This window comes from Xyrauchen texanus, chromosome 31 (assembly GCF_025860055.1).
Source record: "Xyrauchen texanus isolate HMW12.3.18 chromosome 31, RBS_HiC_50CHRs, whole genome shotgun sequence".
In the NCBI taxonomy this organism is placed as follows: Eukaryota; Metazoa; Chordata; class Actinopteri; order Cypriniformes; family Catostomidae; genus Xyrauchen; species Xyrauchen texanus.
Window position 1 is genome coordinate 41,781,810 of NC_068306.1, and position 20,147 is coordinate 41,801,956.

The window sequence follows — 20,147 nt, forward strand, 5'->3', positions numbered from 1 at the left end:
ATTTGCCTGTTTTTTTGGGGGGGGTTTTCCTGCCCTTTCAGTATTTCAGTTTGGATTTTTATATTTTCTGATTATTGACCTGTTTGGACTTTATTTTTGTAATAAACCTTATTTTGACCTGTTCCTGTCTGCAATAGATTCCTATTCCTCCCCCGAAACCCTGAAAAGAGGATTTCAACAAATAATATGTACAGCACTGTCCTTGAGCCGTGCTGACAATTCATCTGGGTAGCGCATAGCTCTATTTCATATTCCTTATACCCAACAGAAAACGACAGCACATCAGAAAGAGTTGGCCTATGGCCTTCCTTTGTAGTCACACCAGTGCAACCTCTTACAAACAGGAAAAATGGTCACAAAATAAGACCAGTCAGGAGCTGATGCTAAACACCCGGCCCCTAATCAGGCTAATCAAGCATCAGAGAGGGATAAAGGCCGACTGAAAGTTGCAGTGGGACAGAGAGAGAGATTTAAGGGCAGCTACCCGACACATTTGTGTGTTTGTCTTTTTGTTTAAATCCCTTATTATTTATATTGTCAAGTCGGTTCTCGCCTCCTCCTTTCCATTAATAACTTTACAGCTACCTTTTAGAACTTCCTGTATTCTGAATTCTTCTTGCTTTAGAGACATGTGTTTTACATTGTTTGTAGCATATTTACAGTGTATTCACAACACAAGTTACACATTCTTACACAAACAACTTGGTTCAAGTTCACCTGTTCATTGTAAATTGTAATATTACATATATGTTGAAGATATATTGATTAACCTCATGTATAAATAGCATGTTTGAGTGAGGTAAATAACCCATTAACAGCAGTTTATTTTGCTGGTACTCAGCTCTTTCTGTTCAAGCTGAGAAATGACCAACATACTGGATTACTGTATTAGATGAATCAGTTCTATCTAGAAGACAACATGGTTCTCAGAATCAACCCTTAAATATGGAATTTTGTGAGCAAACTGCATTCAGCACAGATTTTGTGGCCATGCAAAACCAGTGCAGACGATGCATGCAAATCCACAGAACTTCTACCAGCCGCAATTCATTCTGAGAGAGTTCCCCAACAGAGTTCTTTATGAGCCAAACTGACCTGAATGAGAATGACTGGTTCATATGAGTGTGGTGTATGTCCTGATAGGTTGAAAACACCTGGTGTAGTGCAGTAGAAACAGCTTAAGTATACATTAGGCAGTTACTCACAGGAACACCAGTCTTTCCAGCAACCCCTGGGAAACCTTGTTCTCCCTGAAATCCCATTGGTCCTGGTTTTCCAGGTGTTCCTCTTCCTCCGATCTCTCCCTGTGGTCCTACAACTCCTTTAGGTCCCAGTTCACCATGTTTACCAGACTATAACATAGAAAAACAGGAATTTATAGTCATCAGATAGCAAGTTTATTTAATCACATACCTTCATTTGTTTTAAATTATGTAGTCTGTGTTCGTCAGTCAGTACAACTCTATGAATTAGATGTGAATCTAAAACATCTCTTTTAAAACATGAGAGGAATCACAATGGAAATATATCTGAGCTACTTTCAAATTTCTGCCAAATGCAATAATAAGATGTTTTCAAACATGCATTTCAGTTGTACGATATCACTTAAATAGAATGTATAAACCACATCGTGTGACTCTCACAGCTGTGGGAGTTGAACTATGTCTCCTGAGCCTTACCGGAAAGTCTTAAAATGAGTTTAAGAAGCCATCGATTAGCATCATTAATTCAATTAAACTGAAATGTCACAGTTAGTGCACTAGATCAAATGTAGTCCTGATGCAGGATGTGTTATTAAGAGAAAGGGAAAGAGGTTTGCTATTTATAAAATAGATCTCACCTCTCCTTTCTGCCCAACCGGACCATACGGACCCTGAAATACAAGGAAACAGTGTCAGCCCTGGATATTTTCAGTTGACTGAACTGAATTACATACAGGGTTCAGTTGATTATTTGAATTACATACAGGTTCTCCGTTCTCTCCTGGCAAACCATCACTTCCAGCAACTCCCTAGAACACACATATAAGCATTGTTTAAACAGATACAACACTTGTAATATGTAAAAGAGTTTAAAATGATCATTCTTACCATATCTCCTTTTGGTCCACCAGCTCCAACTGGACCCTGAGAGAGAGAGACGTGATTTAAAAATAAATGACAAATGAAAGTGTGTGCCACGGTAGGTGCACTGGGTAGGTATGTAGTGTGTGTGTGTGTGTGTGAAGGCCTTTGGCAGCAGAATATAGATGGTCTTTGTTCTGCGTCCTGAGCTCTGAACAGCACCATACTTTGTAGGGAAGTCTGCAAGATTTTTAGATTCTTACTGAAATATATGAGCTGTGTTGATGCATGGGAATAGTCTGTGATTAAATAACTAAACAATATGTGTGAATGTGTTACTGTCTCTGTATTAATGTATGTTTGTCTGTGTGTTTAGAGATTATTAGGAATCAATTAAAAAGGAGGGTTCAGCCAGACAAACTTTGATGTTGTCTAAACAAAACCTTTTCTGAAAGTTGAAGACAGCTTCTAAAGGTTATATAGCCCTTATGAAGGTTCAATACAATAAGATGTATAGTGTTAAGAAATAAAGAGATATACAGATCATTTTATGATATTTATAGGCTTTAGGAGGAATGTTATAAAGGATCTTTGGGAGTTTTGATTTTGAGTTTAATTTGTTGGATGCAGCTTAAAAGCTCTTGGCTTGGTCTCAGTTAGGGATCTTGAAATAAGTGTGTACAATCACAGTGTGTTGCCTTTGTAAAGCAAACATAATTATTTAAACAGTTTGTGTATGTGTGTTTCATGCAATTTTTGAGGTTTTTTTTCTTCACTTTTGGTAAATCAGTTATAACACACATTGTTTTATTGTTGTCATGCAAGTTAAAATCCAGGAATGTTCTATAATATTTTCATACTGACATCACATCACTCACCCTTTCACCAAACCCGCCTCTGATTCCTGTCGGGCCGGGCAGACCTGTGTCACCAAGAGCACCTTTAATGCCCTGGATGAAAAAATGAAATAAATATATTAAGAAAACAAGTAATTGGATAAAAGGGATTTTAATCTAAACACACTGAATATCACATTCATAATAAATGATCAGCTTATGCAGATGTGGAATAGTGCAAAGATATGAAATAACTCTTGACACCGCAGTCACTTCTGATTATTAGAGTTCTTTTACAATAACACTTGCTCCCAGACAATGTTCAAATATTTTCATGTCCAACTGACCTGGAATCCTTTAACACCTTGTGGTCCAATGTTTCCTGGTAGTCCAATGCCCCCCTAAAACACACACATATTACATCCAGCGTAGAAATACTACAACCATAACTACATTTTTCAGTAGTGTGACATCACAGTAGTGTAGCTTTTCCAGTAACGAGCTTCGTTTTTCCAGGGAGTAGTGCTACAGCGTCACAAAACGCTTCATTTATCACATTATATTGTGAATGCAGCAATAGATTCGAAGAAGTAATCAAACACACTCACCAAAACCGTCCACTCTCATGTAGCACTGGGAAAATGGCAGAAAGAACCGACTCTCTAAAATAATTCATTCTGGTAAATAAACCGGTTCATGTTGGGACATGATTCATTTGAGTGAGTCGGCTCTTACAGACAGTTCAGGTAAATTTACTAGTTCACATAATAATTATCTTGTTCACGTATATGTTTCACCGATTCACTTTCCCTTAATTGTTTTTTGCTGCTGTTTATCACCATATTTACGACTTAGTTAAATAAAATAAGGTTTATTATAAGTTTAACAAATAAGTTTATTAGATTTTATTTAGTATAAATATATAAGTTTAATTTCATGTCACCCTATATATATATTAGGAGATAATAGATATATAAATATTTTCTTATTAAATAGCTTTCATGTAGTTAGCCACTTTTTGTTACTTATGTGTAGTGTATCTTACAGCCTTTTGAAAAGAGCAATTTCACTACCTTTTTCACAATATCTGCGCGGTTTTGCAGGTATAATCTGCAGAAGGGACTTAAACAGAGTACTACGCTCTTATGGGTAACTGAAAGCATTATCAAATTAGGCAAAATATTTAATAAACAAGGGGTAGAGAATGTATAGAGCTTTTGTGAATGACAGACGTTGAGTTCTGCAGAAGCAGATTCCGTCTGGGCCTAGTTAGGACTAGCTTGTAGCTTGGGAAGCTTGATTGAGCACATCCTGTAAGCTTAGCAAAGTCTACGCTCAAACTAATATTTTAGCCTATTTTTAAGATTTACACATTTCAATTTCAGAATAAAATGACATCTAATTAAGTCTAATCATAGTAATTTTTTATTCAATTAAATGAATTAAAAAACATTCACTTTAAAATTTGTATTAATTTAATTTAGTTAAAGATCACTCAATACAATTACATGGAATTGTGTTATGAAATTGAAACATAAATAATAACAAAAATAGGCTTAAATATTATTTTGAGTGTAAAGCTTTCCTAAAACGTCACACGACAACATTTTGCTCCTGAATACAGTAAATTTGGCTTTTTTTACATAATCATCAGGAAGGTATAGTGTAGCAGACATCACCTCAAAATGAGCAGAATAAGTTCTACAATACAATTACATGAAAACTGTGAGATGTTCATATTGAAGATGGTGCTGAAAGAACACAGTGCATTTCAACCAGTGGCTTTGTGTCCACAAAAATAGTGAATCTGTCTTTTTCATGAATATTAACATTCAGCCAGTGACATTTGCCTACAATATTTATGTTACTTACAGCCACTCCTCTGGGTCCAGCCTCACCTCTCTCGCCAGGGATGCCAATCTCACCCTGTGGGGGAGTCATGTTCAGTACACATAAGTTGTATATATACTGTAGTACATCAGTAATACAGCACTATACTAACATTACCTGACATTTCAATGAGCTTACTCTACATAACTCTGTCTTGTTTTTGTTGTGTTCATTATGCATCTCTCAGTCATTTCTAGTTAGTTTCTTATTTAATTGTAAGGGCATGTCGTGTCATAAGTCAGATACATACAGGGATACCTGGCTCTCCAGATGGCCCAGCTTCTCCCATCTCTCCCGCATTGCCCTGAATGCAGAAAGATACACCATAATAGATGATATTATATATTTTAGACAAACTCAACCAAAATCAAATGTGACTGATCCCTCATGTCAATTTATTCCAAAGATGCTAATCAGATCCTGTTGTTTTTGTCTTGGGTACTGTAACTCTCTCTTGTGCTGACTCCCAGCATACAAACAAATCTCTTCAGATGATCTGTAAATAAATCCTGATGATTTAAACAGATACAGATCCATTGTTCATAATATATATTATGAATCTTTCATCAACAAGTTTTCCACTCATCTGTCCATTGATGAAGATTAAAGTGACACAAGATGATGTTCTTGTTTTTGTCCTAAAAGATTCTTAAAGTTCCTAAATATACATGATATTGAATCCATGAATGTCCTTGTTAGCAGGTAAACTGCAATGGATAGGTGTACTTACAACTCCTCCCTTTGCTCCTATTGCACCAGCTTTTCCTTGCAAACCCTGAATTGCACACAGAAAACACGAGTGTGAGTGGTAAAATGATACAAGACAACTGGTCAAGCAACTAATGAAGTTCGAATGGTAAAACATCTGAAACAATTGCAACAAGCACATCCAGCAGCTTTTTGCAATATTTAATATTTTTTAGTCAACGAGCTAATCACAGAGTTTAAATATTAAAATCTCAATGTAATTGTTTATACGTACAGGCAGACCATTAGGTCCTTTCTCACCAGGTACTCCAGGTCTACCAGCATCACCCTACATCCGCATCCAAAAACAAACAATCCATCAGTTTTACACTGTCAACATGGAGAAACACAACCTAAACATGCTTCTACACACCTTTTCACCATCCAGTCCTTGAGTTCCATCCTTCCCATCTCTGCCAGGCATGCCCTGCAATTCCACACGGACCGTTTTTATGGGAAAATGGCATGGTCATCAATACAGATGTGATTTGATACGCTAACAAAAAACATTTCCTCACAGGTTCGCCTTTGGGTCCTACACCTCCAGGTACTCCCTTAGGGCCTATTTTGCCCTATTGAGAGGACGGCATTGAAAGTATGAAATCACTCATGTTAAATTTGATCTACAATAAAATAGACAGCATTATAATGAGGAAACTGCTCTAATTGAAATTGTTTGTACTTGACTTACAATCTCTCCTTTTGGGCCTTTAAATCCTTGAGGACCTTTTTCACCAGCATCACCCTGGAAGATTCAAAACACAGATACACACATCACATTTTTATTGATGTGATTCACTATTGATAAGACAAACACAAAATGATATTGTTGAATGTTCCTTAGTATAACTAAAATTGTGCAGCCAGTGCAGATTATCGTGCTATCATGCATAGCAATTACAACAATGTGCTATGACTAGGATATGACATCAAAACTGCAAAAAGGTGTGCAGATGGCATTGTTGGAGCATTTTACATTTAAGTGCTGTTTATCTAACAATTTTACATCTTCAGGGGCTTGTTGATGGGTGTCAGGCCGTAGCAGGCCTCCCAGCTCAAGGCTCCTGACAGTGGGCCTGATCCTGATCTGTCCTTGTATGCAGCACTATCACACATTCTTGATAGTAATGTGAACAACATAAGATTTAAAAAAGAATTGGGACACTCACTGTTTTCCCAATGACTCCAGCAGTTCCAGGTTTTCCTCTGAAACCAGGAAATCCCTAAACAATGAAGATGTGATTTATCAAGGGATGACTCAAGATGCACAGTTTTGTATTGACTTGTGATATATAGTTTGTTAGTTTAATGTGAGGTCAAGTCACTGGTGTACAGTGCCATGGGGGTCTTACTCTATCTCCTACTGCACCCACTGGACCCTGAAGACCTCTCAGACCCCGAGAACCCTGAAGTCATGGAGTGAATGACAGAGCAAAAGCATAAATCAATAAACATTTGTACATGTTGCACCCCCCACAATGATTAGAAATAATTTTGTCTTGTATTTCTTATGTATATTAACCCCCACTTTGTGCATAATCCTTTAATCCAGTAATTACAACTTTAAGTCTTCTTGAGGAAGTCTCTGTTATTTTATGGTGATATGGATTATGGAATTTCTGCCTGTTCGTCAGAGCAATGAAATGCAATTGTCAGAATTCAGTATGGGATTTTGCCTGCACATTCCATAATCACCCTTCAGAAAAGAGCAGCTTATACCACAATGAACTTGACATGCTTGTTGAAACTGGAGTGGTGGTGGTGTAGTGGGCTAAAGCACTAAACTGTTAAGCAGAATGTTTTCGGTTCGATCCCCACAGCCACCACCATTGTGTCCTTGAGCAAGTCACTTAAATCCAGGTTGCTCAGGGGGGATTGTCCCTGTAATAAGGGCTCTGTAAGTCACTTTGGATAAAAGCATCTGACAAATGCATAAATGTTAATTAAACTAGTGTATATATTGCTCAATGCTAGCTGATGGAACAGCATGGTCTTTCTGGTAAAACTAGTTGACTAAGGAAGTCTAGCTGGTTAAACTAGTCAAGCTTGGTGGGGAACCAAGCATTTTATGCTGGAGACCACATACAAAACACTAGTGATGGAAAGTCCAATTCTTTTCCGTGAAAAGGTTCTTTTGATTCAAAAAATGCAATTCACAAGTTATTTTATGTCATGATATGCCTTTTATGTCATTCAGCTTTTAATGTAAAAACTTGCCAACATCATGCTATAAATGCCAACCACATTCAAATAGTTACTTTTTCTATTTATATTAAGTATGGTGCTTATTGTCATCAGTGTTTCATTTAGTGATCCTGCACATCGAAAAAGACTGGCACATAATGAATCATTTTCCTACATTGTGCACCTAAAGTGCCCAATACAGACAGTGATGCACACATGCTGTGATGTTCTGTGTCTAATGCATATAACCATAATAATCAGCTCATCCACCTCATAGCAACTTAAAAGTCAGAACCTAAATATAATTTGCATGCACAATTAACAATAGTCAAATGTTTTTATCATCTGAAAAGTTTTTTCATGTTTTATGTGTTTGGCACATCTAAAAGACAGGTTTACTTATTGAGTTCCTTGTGGATTGAGTGTTGACTCAAGACACAATCTATTCCCACTGATTCAGTCCAATTTTGTGGACTGGTTCAACCAGTTCACTGAAAAAGAACTGGTGCAAAAGTATGATTCATTCACAAACTGATGACCACTACCTAACACAACAGATGCTGGTCTTTTCAACAGTGCAGACCACATTGTTTTCTTCCTAACAGTTTCAGGTTGTCACATAAACTTCCAGCGTTTTGTTCTAAAAGCTAACAGAAGTTGTGCAATCAAGGAACAGAACAATAGTGGGTTTGATATTAACATGAAATGGATGTTCGTGTCATAGAAGATGTTTTAAAGCTAATGCGTCAAATGTTCGGAGACATGACATTCTGCATGTTTTTAATGCAATCTTTTTATTCAACATGTAGAATATGTATCGTTATGTGTAAATAAAGAGTGAGAGAGTGCAATAATGATTACATTTCCTTAAACAATTGTTTTAATAAACAGTTAAGTATAGCATACAAACAACTTTTGAACATCAGAGAATTTACTCTTCTAAAGAATGTGACATTTATTACTACTGAGTATTTTAAATACATTGGTTTTGTATGGATGATGACTATTATTTTATGTACATATTGTTTTCATTATTATTTGTCTGATTCTGTTTCGAGAACATACAGAGTGCTCTTCCTGATTTCCTTTAATTTAGGATTAAAATCTTAACATTGTTTTAGAAATAAAAATGTACTATGCATATTTGTATTTGTCCTTGTTGTACTGTCCAAGATTTAAAAGTAAGAGACTGAAAATATCTACAATTGAAGTCAGAAGTTAACATACACAGGTTGAAGTCATCAAAACTACTTTTTTAACCACTCCACAGATTTCATATTAGCAAACTATTGTTTTGGCATCTCGTTTAGGAAAGTGGTTCTCAGTCATGGGGTCAGGACCCACTAGGGGGCCCTTAGCACACTTCCAGGGGGCCTCAAGATCTCTTAATATTATTTAAAATATGATATAATATGATAATTTTTATATAATTATTATAATTCAACTTGAAACTGAAAATGCTACAAATTTTATAACTCCCTTCAACAGCTTGCTTTTTATGAAGAATATACAGTTCTTGACATTTCTGGAATCGCAAGTTTTAAGGAAATATCTTATAATAGTTATTTCTTATAATACAAATATCTAATAGCCTACATGAGGGGCCTTCAGATATTTTCTACAATAATGTGGGAACTTGGGGGTCAAAAAGGTTGAGAACCACTGGATTTGGACACATACTTTGTGCATATTGTTTCACTTTTAATTGACTATATCTCTAAGTTAACTAAGTTAAAGTGCCTTTTAGCAGCCAGGAAAATTCCAGAAAATGATGTCAAGCCAATTAGAAAATTAGCTACTGATAGACTAATTGGAGTCAATTGGAGGTTGGTAAAATACATGTAGATGTATTTAAGGCCTAACTTTAAACTCAGTGCTTCTTTGCTTGACATCGTTGGAAATCAAAAGTTCCCCTTCTGTCAACTTTGTGTCTTGAGAGCCTCAGTTACCTCGATCTTTGAGAAAAGGCCAATGAGTATTGGCGAACAGAATTTGCATGCACCTCCCCCGGACATAAGGGTATAAAAGGAGGGAAGCATGCGTCTGTTCAGACAGATTATTTTCTTCGGAGCCGAGTAGTTGCGTATCAGCGAGCTGAATAAATCCACTGCTGTTCCACTCACGTCTACAATAGCGTATGCTGTTGGAGATACGGCGCAAATAAGCGGCTTTTCTCTTATCTGCACCCCAGTGCAGACTATAAAAGAGTATATACAACTTAAGAGTATATTTCTCTAAAAGAGTATAACACTTGGACGTTGAATGTCTTTTTAAAGACGCATCTTTTTCAAGATGCCCTTCCATCCTTGTGTTATTCCTAATGCGGTTGTTACCTCTCCACTTCAGACGGCCATGGGCGCTGCCTCACGTGTCTGGGCAGAGAACACACTGAGGCAGCGTTTGTGGATGGTTCATGTTCTCACTGCGAGAACATGACTATAGCAACGCTGTTGTCGCGGCTTTCCTTCTTCCTGGGGAAAGCCACACTATCTGCCCCCCCACACGTTGTGTCTTCTACCCACGGGTATAGTGCCGGCGCAGAAGGCTACCCAACAAAGTTTGACCCAAGTTAAACAATTTAAAGGCAATGCTGGGAGTGAGAACCACATTATAGCGACAAACGAGGAGGTTAACCCAACGTGACTCTACCCACCCTAGCAACCGGACCAATTGGTTGCTTAGGAAGCCTGACTGGAGTCATTCAGCCCACCCTGGATTCTTGCGACTCCAGGTGTTGTAGTCAGCTTCTTTACTTGCTGAGCTACCCAGTCCCCTGACATTTCACATTCTTAAAATAACGGAGTGATCCTAACTGACCTAAGAGGGAATGCTTTCTACGATTAAATGTCAGGAATCGAGAAAAACTTGTAATTGGCTATATGGCTATTGAAGTTATATGTAAACTTCAACTCAACTGCATAATTATTCTATTGTCTTGTAGAGACGTTGCATAACAGATGTGTAGAATTATTACATGCCTATGACTGATAATTAATGTATATCTCTCTGTGATATACAGTATGTGACAGAGTATAAGACACGTTATACTAAAATATGTTGTTATGGATAATATGGACAATACATATATTCTTATAAAATATGACTTACTTTAGATGACGAGAATAAAAAGAAGAAAATGTTAATCTTATGTATCCTGCAATGTTCTATTACAATACAGCACAAGTAGAGCAGTCTCGTTTTTAAAATAAGCATCAAACAATTAAGATGCCAGAGGGAGAAAAACATTTGTTATATGGATGAATTTAAACATTAAAGCCTACAGACACAGATGTCTCAGCAGTAGTTAAACTACTTACTTTTAGTTAACCACACTGACTAATTTGCGGGTAAACATTGTTTAAAGTTCTCAAGTAATTATTCAAGACAAGGAAACAGTCAGTAATAAAATAAGAACACAGAAACAAATTAAGAAAACCGTGCTTAAATTTTCTTTCAGCAGTGTCAAGTATTCAAGTAAACGTTCTCGTGGATTACAGGTCTTCACTGTATTCACACTGCAAGTCCTAATGCACAGATCTGATATTGTGATACATATTCGTTTGTTTTTTTTTTTGTTCCGGTTTTTATGCTTACTTCACTCACTTCACACTTTTTTGAAAATGGATTTTGAAATGGATTTGACCATCACATAAGCACATATCCACATTACCGTGAGCGCTCTCTCACAACACGCACACAAAACGTATCAGTCTGTCACAGTGCGTGGGGGGCAAGTATCCAAACAGATGGCAAAGGATGGCATGGAAAGAGTCATTTATATTCATGAGGAAAGCAATACTTGATTGGACAATCCCCATCCAATTCCATTGGATTCCATCTCTAAGATAACGTTACATAGTGTTGCAGACTGTCTGTTGAATAGTGGAAGCTCCGTCTAAGGCAAGGCTCTCAGAAGCATGCATATACGTCACATCCTGTAGATTTTCCCGGCAAAATCAACCCACTCCCTTCGCATGAAAATTAGTCTACAGGCTTTAATAGGCAACCTAGGAAGTTCAGGAAGTTCGGGAAGGGCTAATTTTTTAAGTTGCATAATAAGCCGTTCACACACTGAATGATTTTACATATTGCACCATTAAGAATTTCGTTCTTTGAGTAGTTTCTCTCTCTAATCCCTTTATAGTTTGACCACTTGGTCGACCACACTAAAACACTAAATAATATCATATGTGAAAAAGTTGTATACATAATCTATTATTGTTGTCTAATAAAATATGCATTAAAAACACATTGCTGGAGAGGAGAAAGTGGAGTGATAGAGCCAATTAATGGATGGGGTTTATTAGGAATCCATGACTGATAAGGGACAATGGGAGGAAATTGGGATTTTTAATGACCACAGAGAGTCAGGAACTCATTTTAACATCTCATCCGAAGGATTGTGCCTTTTTACAGTATAATGTCCCCATAACTATACTGAGCCATTAGGACCTACACAATCCACAGGGTGAGAACTCCCTGCTGGACTCCCTAATACCTCTTCCAAGGAGGTCTCCCATCCATGTACTGACCAGGCTCAGTCCTGCTTAGCTTCAGTAGGCAGCAGTTGAGCTACAAGGTGACATGGCTGCTAACATATTTAAGCCGCTGCTGTGTGCTGCATTTTGTGATCAGAACTATTCTCTCCAATATAATCACAGAAGTGACACAGGCCCTTCTAAATACCTATTTCCCTGTTTTATAATCATTCCAGTTAGATGTATATCTCTCTACAACATGTTTGCCTGAGGTAAGTTGAGGTGTTAATTAATCCCACCTGTAAACCCACTGTTCCCGGAATTCCAGGTGGACCAGGTGGACCCTGATCACCCTGTTGAGAAAACATAGAGATTGAAACACATGTTTTCTGCTTCAGTTTCATTCTCATGAACACAATATAATATGTGGACATTTTCAGAATATTGTTTCAATCCAGTATAATGATGTAAAATCTCACCTTCTCTCCATCTTTCCCCACCTCTCCTTTACTGCCTTTATGACCTGTATGACCCTAAATTAAAACACACAACTAGTTTAGATATAACTGCTCTTTTATTACATAATGACGAGAAATGGTAAAAGATTGGCTAAAGATGTTATGTCTTGTTGTTATTTGTGTGAATTACCTTGAATCCAGGCATTCCGGGTGGTCCGGGAGGACCCGGTGGGCAGATGGCAGGACACTACAAACAAGAAAATGATGCAATGAATCTGCATGCAAAGAAAAACAAGACCACTGAAGATTTATCCTCCCTAAAAAGACAACAGTAACTCCCAATATTCATGTGCTGCAGATGCTACTGTGACTAGAATTTGGTGTGTTTTTGTGAGATAAGCTATTACGAAAGCATACACATTACATTTACAACACAACTCTTATCACTTTGACTTTGAAAATCTGATTGTAACATACAGTGGCTCCTAAAAATACCTTGTAAATTTTGGACACTAAAATCACACTTAAAAGTGCATGAATTTAATTAAAAACAACAAACTAGACCTTTTCTCAGAACAAACTTTTCTAAGCCATATTTCCAATGACTTTTAATCAACTCATAGAGATATCTATCTCAGAAGGCATTTCCAATCAAGTTCACACAGGTCCAAGCAGAGATAATCACATGTATAGTTCATCACTTTAATTATAAATAAGTTCCTCTAATGTCTGAAATCTAGAATGTGTCAAATAAATGCTATAACATTTTGTTATGTATTATTATCTAATTCAGTTTCTTAAGAGCCCGAAAATATCATCTGTATATAAAGATACTCCAAACAAGCATCTCCATACCAGCAGATCTCCACTGCCTTCAGGAAGAGTTCCTGGAAGTCCCTAATAACACGGAGAACATACATTAAAGGTTTAAACATGTTATACACAGTTTCAAGTATCTGGATGTATGTGTGACAAAAAAAAGAATATTGGCTCTGCTGGTCAATAATAGATGAATCATGGGCTTGTTTCTGTTGTTGATCTGTATTTTGATGGCACCTTTGCCTCTTTTGCCCATTTAACAACAATCTTTTAACATTCCCAAGTTTAATTTTTTGAGATATACTGTATGCAAATTTGAGATTTTGAGCACAAATATTTTCCTAAATTCTGTAAAAAAAAGAAATCCTAAAATCTGCTGTAGAGAGTTGTTTTAAAGAGTCTATTTCAAATCTATATAGTGTGATTTGTTTTCTCCAAACTCCATCCTTTGACACTCTATTTGATACCTAATCCCAGGACCTCTGTATAAAGATAGATGAGGAGATGAGGAGAACTGGACAGAAGTTCTGCACTCTAGATCCTAATGGTCCAAGAGCTCCAATTAAACCCTGGCATCAATCCTGACTGTAATAGGTGTCACTCAGCCTGTTACCCTAATGTTCTGGGCCTGCCCTCTCCTTGTTTTGGTTCTCAGAGTATGAATCTCTAACAATCATATCTTCTTTTAACTTTACCCAGTATAGGCCTGTTTGATGCCCTGCCAATAGGTCACCCACTACCCATCTAATTCCCTGATATTTAAGCCTTTTTCACACTCTTGGCTAAACGAAATACTTACTTAACTGGAAAAGCTCTCATCCACCATCAAATTCCCGATGGATAAAGGGTGCCTTAAACTTTATTAAACTCAAGAAAATTATTCTATTTGTCGATGCAACATATTGTTTTCCAAAATCTGGAAGCCCCTTCTATCATATGTGCACACTATGCAGCTCAACTTAACCCCCCACCCCACCCCCCATATTTTTAAATATTTCGAACATTTAATATAATTTATTTATTTACTTTTGTACTTTATTTATTGTTCCTTCTCTAAAATAATTTGGATTATCAATTTTGGGTTAGTACTGAGTTTCCTTAAATGATAATTCAGAATAATAGTGGTTGTTTAGTGTTTTATCAATTAGAAACAAACTAAAAAGTGTCTTCATTAGAACAGTACCTTTACATTTAGTCATTTAGCAGATGCTTTAATCCAAAAAAATGAGGAACATAGCAGCAATTTATCATAAAAAAATGTAACAGTATTTGCAATATCGCACTGCCAATGTCTTAGTATAGAGGCTAACATTTAGTAACATTTATTGTCTTTTTTAATGTATGCATTATTAAAGGGAAGTGCACATAACTACATAATATCAAATAAATCATAAAAAGAGCATGTGATTCTCTTTACAAAGAGTATGTGATACTTACAGGTGGTCCATCTGGGCCCGGTAAACCAGGAAGTCCAGGAAGACCGTCAGACCCCTAAAACGCATCACACAAACCTGTCACTGATAAAGATATTGCTTAGCATGGCTTGATATTTAATGAGTTTGAATTCAAGTCTACCTTGAGGGCTCAATGGACTCAATGATACTCTTCAACAAATCTCTTTTCAAATGTTCTCTTTTATAATTTCTCTCATTCTGAAAGTATCTTAAGCAGTTATATTTACAAGAAAGCTCAAATTGAAAACAAGGCATGCTTTTGTTGAACATTACTCCACCAGAAAAATATAAATAAATGCCATTATCAGAAAATTAAAAAACAAAAAAACATTTTGTCTGTTTTTTTGTGTGACAGGGTCGTGACATTATTGTTCTGTGTCTATCTTGTGTTTTGTCTTCTGTCTTTGTTTGAACGCACGGCTTCGGTTGTGGTTTCCCTTTTCGGTCAGTCTCGTGTTTCATGTCTGGAGCATGTTATAGTACGATATGTGCTTGTGCCATTCGGATGTCTACGTTTTGTGAGAGTACGTGGCTTTGTTTTGTTTCTGATTTGCCTCATGTCTCTCTGTCTTGCATTATACCCCACCTCCTTTTTTGCTTATTATTAGTTCATTAGTCCCAACTGCCTTGCTTGTTAACCTGTTTGATTTCTCTCCCTATTTTAGTCTCCTCGTGTGTGCTGTCCAGTGCCAGCTCATCTTGTTTGTTGGTCTTGTTCGAGTCAGTCTTGTTCCCGTCCAGTTGGTCCTGTGTGTTGTTTCCTTTTTCCTCCAGCCCATACTTAACCTAGTTTTTTCCTCCTTCAGGATAGTTTGAGTTTTTGTCTTTGTTTATTTTTGTATTAATGAAGCGTTTGCTCTGCGTTTGAGTCCTGCATCTGCTTCAGTCATGACACAATCATGGATGCTATTCAATCTGCCACATCCTTAAAAAATCTGATTGCAACAAATGCTCACCGAAGGGCCTTGGGGTCCAGCTCCACCTGGATGTCCATTAGCTCCAGAAAGACCCTGACATCAGAAAAAAAATTAAGAATTACTCATATTTACTGCAGCGGTAAGATTATTAATGGGACACCTACAACAAATTCTGGTTGGCCAAAATATGGTCAACATATTTGTGAACCTTTAATAAAGTTTGACAGGTTGTACTTACAGCAGCTCCTGGTCTGCCTCTGCCCTGATAAAGAGAAGAGAAGACAAATGTTTGCTATGCATGTTTTTCATGAAATAACACTAGTTTTGTTCCTATGACTCTTTGGGTCCTATATTTGAACCCAAGTTACCCTACCAATTTTCATGAGAAAGCTTAATTTCTTGATAGAGCAACACACAACTGGGTGTATTCACATTAGGAGTATTCAGAAAAACATTTGTGTCTCAGCGGGAAGTCTAAACTGCCATGTCCACACTAATATTTTAATTTGTTTATTATATAATAACACATTGATTTTGTTATGTTTATCCCTTACATCCACACTAGAATTGTGAAAATGCTCTCCATTACTGCATACTTTGGAATACAATGATGTTTGAAAACTAAAACCTGAGGTTTCAAACATAAATGGATTAGTAAGAATGTGGCCTCAGTCTTTGCATTTAAAGTTTGGGGACTCCACCAGCAGGTGCTATCAAAGTGCATGGAACTTTTAATTTAAGTGGAACATAAAATGATGTCCCTGAAAATTACTGTTAATACTAGTTATGATGTTGTCCTTCAGATCAATATGATGAATAATACTTACTGTAAAGAAGCAACTTCTTAAGAATGGGCAGTCATCAACTTTGTGCACACAATTCCTAGCAACCTACTCCGCCAACACCTAGACTCAAATCACCTTGACCATGCCCACTGACTTTGCATTTATGATGTGCCTCATAACACTTCATGTAATCAGGGTCTGAAATGAACTTTTTGGCTCACCAGCCACTGTGGTTAGTAGTTTCTAAGGTCGCTAGCCAAATCCCCCAACCCACAAAAAGTGATAAAGTTAACGGGAGATTATAAATGCATGCTATTGTTTGGAGATTTTATTTGAATGAGAATGATATTAGTTTAGCAGGACACAGGCCTAATGATTTAAGTCAACTTTAAGATATCTGAAGGCACACACTGCCAGTTAGAACAGGACTAGTATAGAACAGGTCAATAATGTGTCTATAATTCATGGAAGTTTTAACCCCTTCATTAAAATGACCATTGTTCTATATTGTTTAACAGTGGCATTTGTAATGATAAGACCATTACCACAGGTAAGACCATGGATGGCTCCACTTTACTGTGGTTAGGTTGATGTTGATAGTCTTTTCTATAAATTTGCTATAGTATTAGTTATGAAAATTACTAATAGCCTAAACACTTTTAGAAACCTTTAACTTTAATAACATGTAGAGTCTAATAGTTTCACCATAATAGATTTAATAAGAATATTTACAAGTTACCAGTTTATATTACAGCAGTAAAAAAAAACTTTTAGGATGATGAGGTGTATTTTAAAAACTGATGACGTGTATTTGTCTCCTCTTTACCTCCTCAGCGCTGTTAATAACGTTAGGGCTGCCCTATCATTATGAGAGTTTGAGTTTTTCAACATAGAGCTTTATACTGGAATGCTGTCAGTAGAAATGAAATGGGTCACATATATTTTGTGGAGAGTCTATCTTGTCGAATGCAGCACTAAGATCTAAAAGCACTAGAAGAGAAATGCAGCCGCGATCAGATGATAAGAGCAAGTAATTTGTAACTCTGATAAGTGCAGTCTCTGTACTGTGATGAGGCCTAAATCCTGATTGAAATTCTTCATATATACTATTTCTCTGTAGAAATGAACATATTTGGGAGGATACTGCCTTTTCTAGAATTTTTGACATAAACGGGAGATTTGAAATCGGTCTATAATTAGCAAGTCCTCCAGGATCAAGTTGTGGCTTCTTAATAAGCGGTTTGATAATTGCCATTTTAAAGTTTCTTGGGACATGTCCTAAACATAGCGAGGAGTTAATGATATTAAGAAGAGGTTCTGAGATTACAGGAGATACCGCTTTTAAGAGCTTAGTTGGTATAGGATCTAACAAACAAGTTGTGGCTTTTGATGTTTCGATAAGTTTTGTTAGCGCTTCATGACCTATGACAGAGAAAGATTGAAGTTGCACGTGAGGAAAATTATTAGGCACTGTTTTCTGAGGTGCGATGACAGATGATTGCATAATTCCAATTTTATTTCTGATATTTCAATTTTATCTGTAAAGAAATTCATGAAGTCATTACTCCTGAGCTGTGACATAATATCTGGTTCTGTTGAGGCTTTATTCCTAACCAATTTAGCCAAAGTACTGAATAAACATCTAGGATTGTTGTGGTTATTTTCTATGAGTTTACTAAAATATGCTGACCTGGCAGCTTTGAGTGCGTGTTTGTAGCTACAGACACTATCCTTCCATGCACCACGAAATACTTATCATTTTGTATTTTTCCACATGCGCTCCATTTTCCAAGCTGCTCTCTTGAGAGCATGAGTGTGATCATTGTACCATGGTGCAGGGCTTATTTCTTAAAAAAAATTTCATCGAAGTCAGGCGACAGTATCAAGGGTGCTAGAGAAGACTGCATTTATATTTTTGGTTATTTCATCAAGTTCTTCTGGGCTTTGGGGTTTACTGAGTGTATGAGATAGATCTGGAAGATTATTAGTGAAGCTATCTTTAGTGGTCGAAAGAATAGTTCTACCTGAATGATAGCGTGGTGTAGATTGAGTAACATTAGCGGATCGCAGCATACAAGAGTTGAGGTAATGATCAGAGATGTCATCGCTCTGCTGCAGAATTTCTATATTATCAACATCAACTCCATGTGTTGGTATGGCGATGAGTTGGTCCTGTTACATTTTGCCTGACTCCAAGAGAGTTGAGAATATAAATAAATGCTAATCCCAATGTGTCATTTTCATTATCTATGTGAATGTTGAAGTCACCAACAATTAAAGCTCTATCTACAGTAACTACAAGATCTGATAAAAAGTTAGCAAGTGTTTAGATAAGTGTTTCCTACGAGTGCATTTTATATTGAAAAAGAGACTTTCCTTGTTTGATTCCTATTTCTCGATTTTCCTAGAATATTCACTCTTCAATTCATTACTTCAAAAGTAATATTTTGGAACCACATGTTAGAAACATAACATGTTTCTCAATGCATGTTTCTCAACTGCATTGAGAAACATGTTATGTTCAGTTCTCCATTTCAGTTATGGGCAAAAGCCTGAGTATGCATTTCTGTTTGAGTTTCATTCCTCATTTGAGATTTCTGTTATAACACAGACAAGAGCTCTGGGTCTATCACTAGAGCACGCTGATCCGGCGGTCGCACAAAAGCACGCTTCATTCGCCCCGCACATGCGCGTGTAAGTTATGAGAGGCATGAATAGCCTACCATTACATTTGCCTTGGCAGCACGGCTCCAAGTCACCTGAATTTAATCGAAATTTCAATGCAGGAAAAACCTTAAAAACATCACCTGCCAAAGTGGCTTGTAAGAATGATGGTTGGCGAGTGCTCATTTCAAACCCTTCACATAATGTAGTGCTCTTACAACAGGGCCCATTGTCTTTTATGTATAAGAAGGATGCTTGTCTTTTGTTTTGAGAAGTGAGTACATGACATGAATATGATAAAGCAGCTACACTTGTCTGGTGTGATTGTAAAATATGCTTTAGTCCTGTGTTGTTGCAGAAAGATTTAAATGTTTAAAACTGTCTGTTTACTGCAGGTTTATTGATATTTGACACTTACAGGTGGTCCACCTGGTCCAGGAGGTCCCGGGTCACCCTGCAACAACACAAAAAATATCATCAAAATCACAAACAATTTGATCAACCCGAAAACTGTATTTGACCCAGGCTCATAAACAGGAAACTACAGTGAATTATATGGATGCAAGGAAGTGACCATGTCTTAAACACTGGGGCGACTGAACCATTTTGGGGGTGGGGGGTCGTGGGTGTTGAGGTCACAAATATAATGGTCCTCTTTGGTCCTTTAATATATTAAAGGTGCTGAATGCAATAATTTCCTAAATAAAGGCTTGAAATGTGAAATTTTATACTTTTTTATTTTTAAAGTTCACACAGTACAAGACAAATACTGTGCCTGCATTGCTAGCAATTTGCCTGTTTTAGTCCTCTTTCTTTTTTTGTGCTGTCTCAAAGAAAAGATGAATATAATTT

The 20,147-nt window shown here is 36.9% G+C and overlaps 1 protein-coding gene across 1 annotated transcript in view; it reads right to left on the minus strand.

The window, feature by feature from the left end:
• Positions 1 to 20,147, minus strand: part of col9a3 (collagen, type IX, alpha 3) — a 42,005-nt gene that overhangs the window by 6,080 nt on the left and 15,778 nt on the right. The window contains exons 6-28 of the mRNA XM_052100477.1: positions 19,714 to 19,749; positions 16,085 to 16,108; positions 15,886 to 15,939; positions 14,913 to 14,966; positions 13,512 to 13,553; positions 12,847 to 12,903; positions 12,678 to 12,731; positions 12,498 to 12,551; positions 6,889 to 6,942; positions 6,706 to 6,759; positions 6,228 to 6,281; positions 6,055 to 6,108; positions 5,910 to 5,963; positions 5,772 to 5,825; positions 5,520 to 5,564; positions 5,040 to 5,093; positions 4,772 to 4,825; positions 3,247 to 3,300; positions 2,942 to 3,013; positions 2,091 to 2,126; positions 1,967 to 2,011; positions 1,841 to 1,873; positions 1,206 to 1,352 (exon numbers count right to left, since the gene is read on the minus strand). Coding sequence (XP_051956437.1) covers positions 1,206 to 1,352; positions 1,841 to 1,873; positions 1,967 to 2,011; positions 2,091 to 2,126; positions 2,942 to 3,013; positions 3,247 to 3,300; positions 4,772 to 4,825; positions 5,040 to 5,093; positions 5,520 to 5,564; positions 5,772 to 5,825; positions 5,910 to 5,963; positions 6,055 to 6,108; positions 6,228 to 6,281; positions 6,706 to 6,759; positions 6,889 to 6,942; positions 12,498 to 12,551; positions 12,678 to 12,731; positions 12,847 to 12,903; positions 13,512 to 13,553; positions 14,913 to 14,966; positions 15,886 to 15,939; positions 16,085 to 16,108; positions 19,714 to 19,749 — 1,239 coding nt within the window. The remainder of the gene's footprint in view (positions 1 to 1,205; positions 1,353 to 1,840; positions 1,874 to 1,966; positions 2,012 to 2,090; positions 2,127 to 2,941; positions 3,014 to 3,246; positions 3,301 to 4,771; positions 4,826 to 5,039; positions 5,094 to 5,519; positions 5,565 to 5,771; positions 5,826 to 5,909; positions 5,964 to 6,054; positions 6,109 to 6,227; positions 6,282 to 6,705; positions 6,760 to 6,888; positions 6,943 to 12,497; positions 12,552 to 12,677; positions 12,732 to 12,846; positions 12,904 to 13,511; positions 13,554 to 14,912; positions 14,967 to 15,885; positions 15,940 to 16,084; positions 16,109 to 19,713; positions 19,750 to 20,147) is intronic.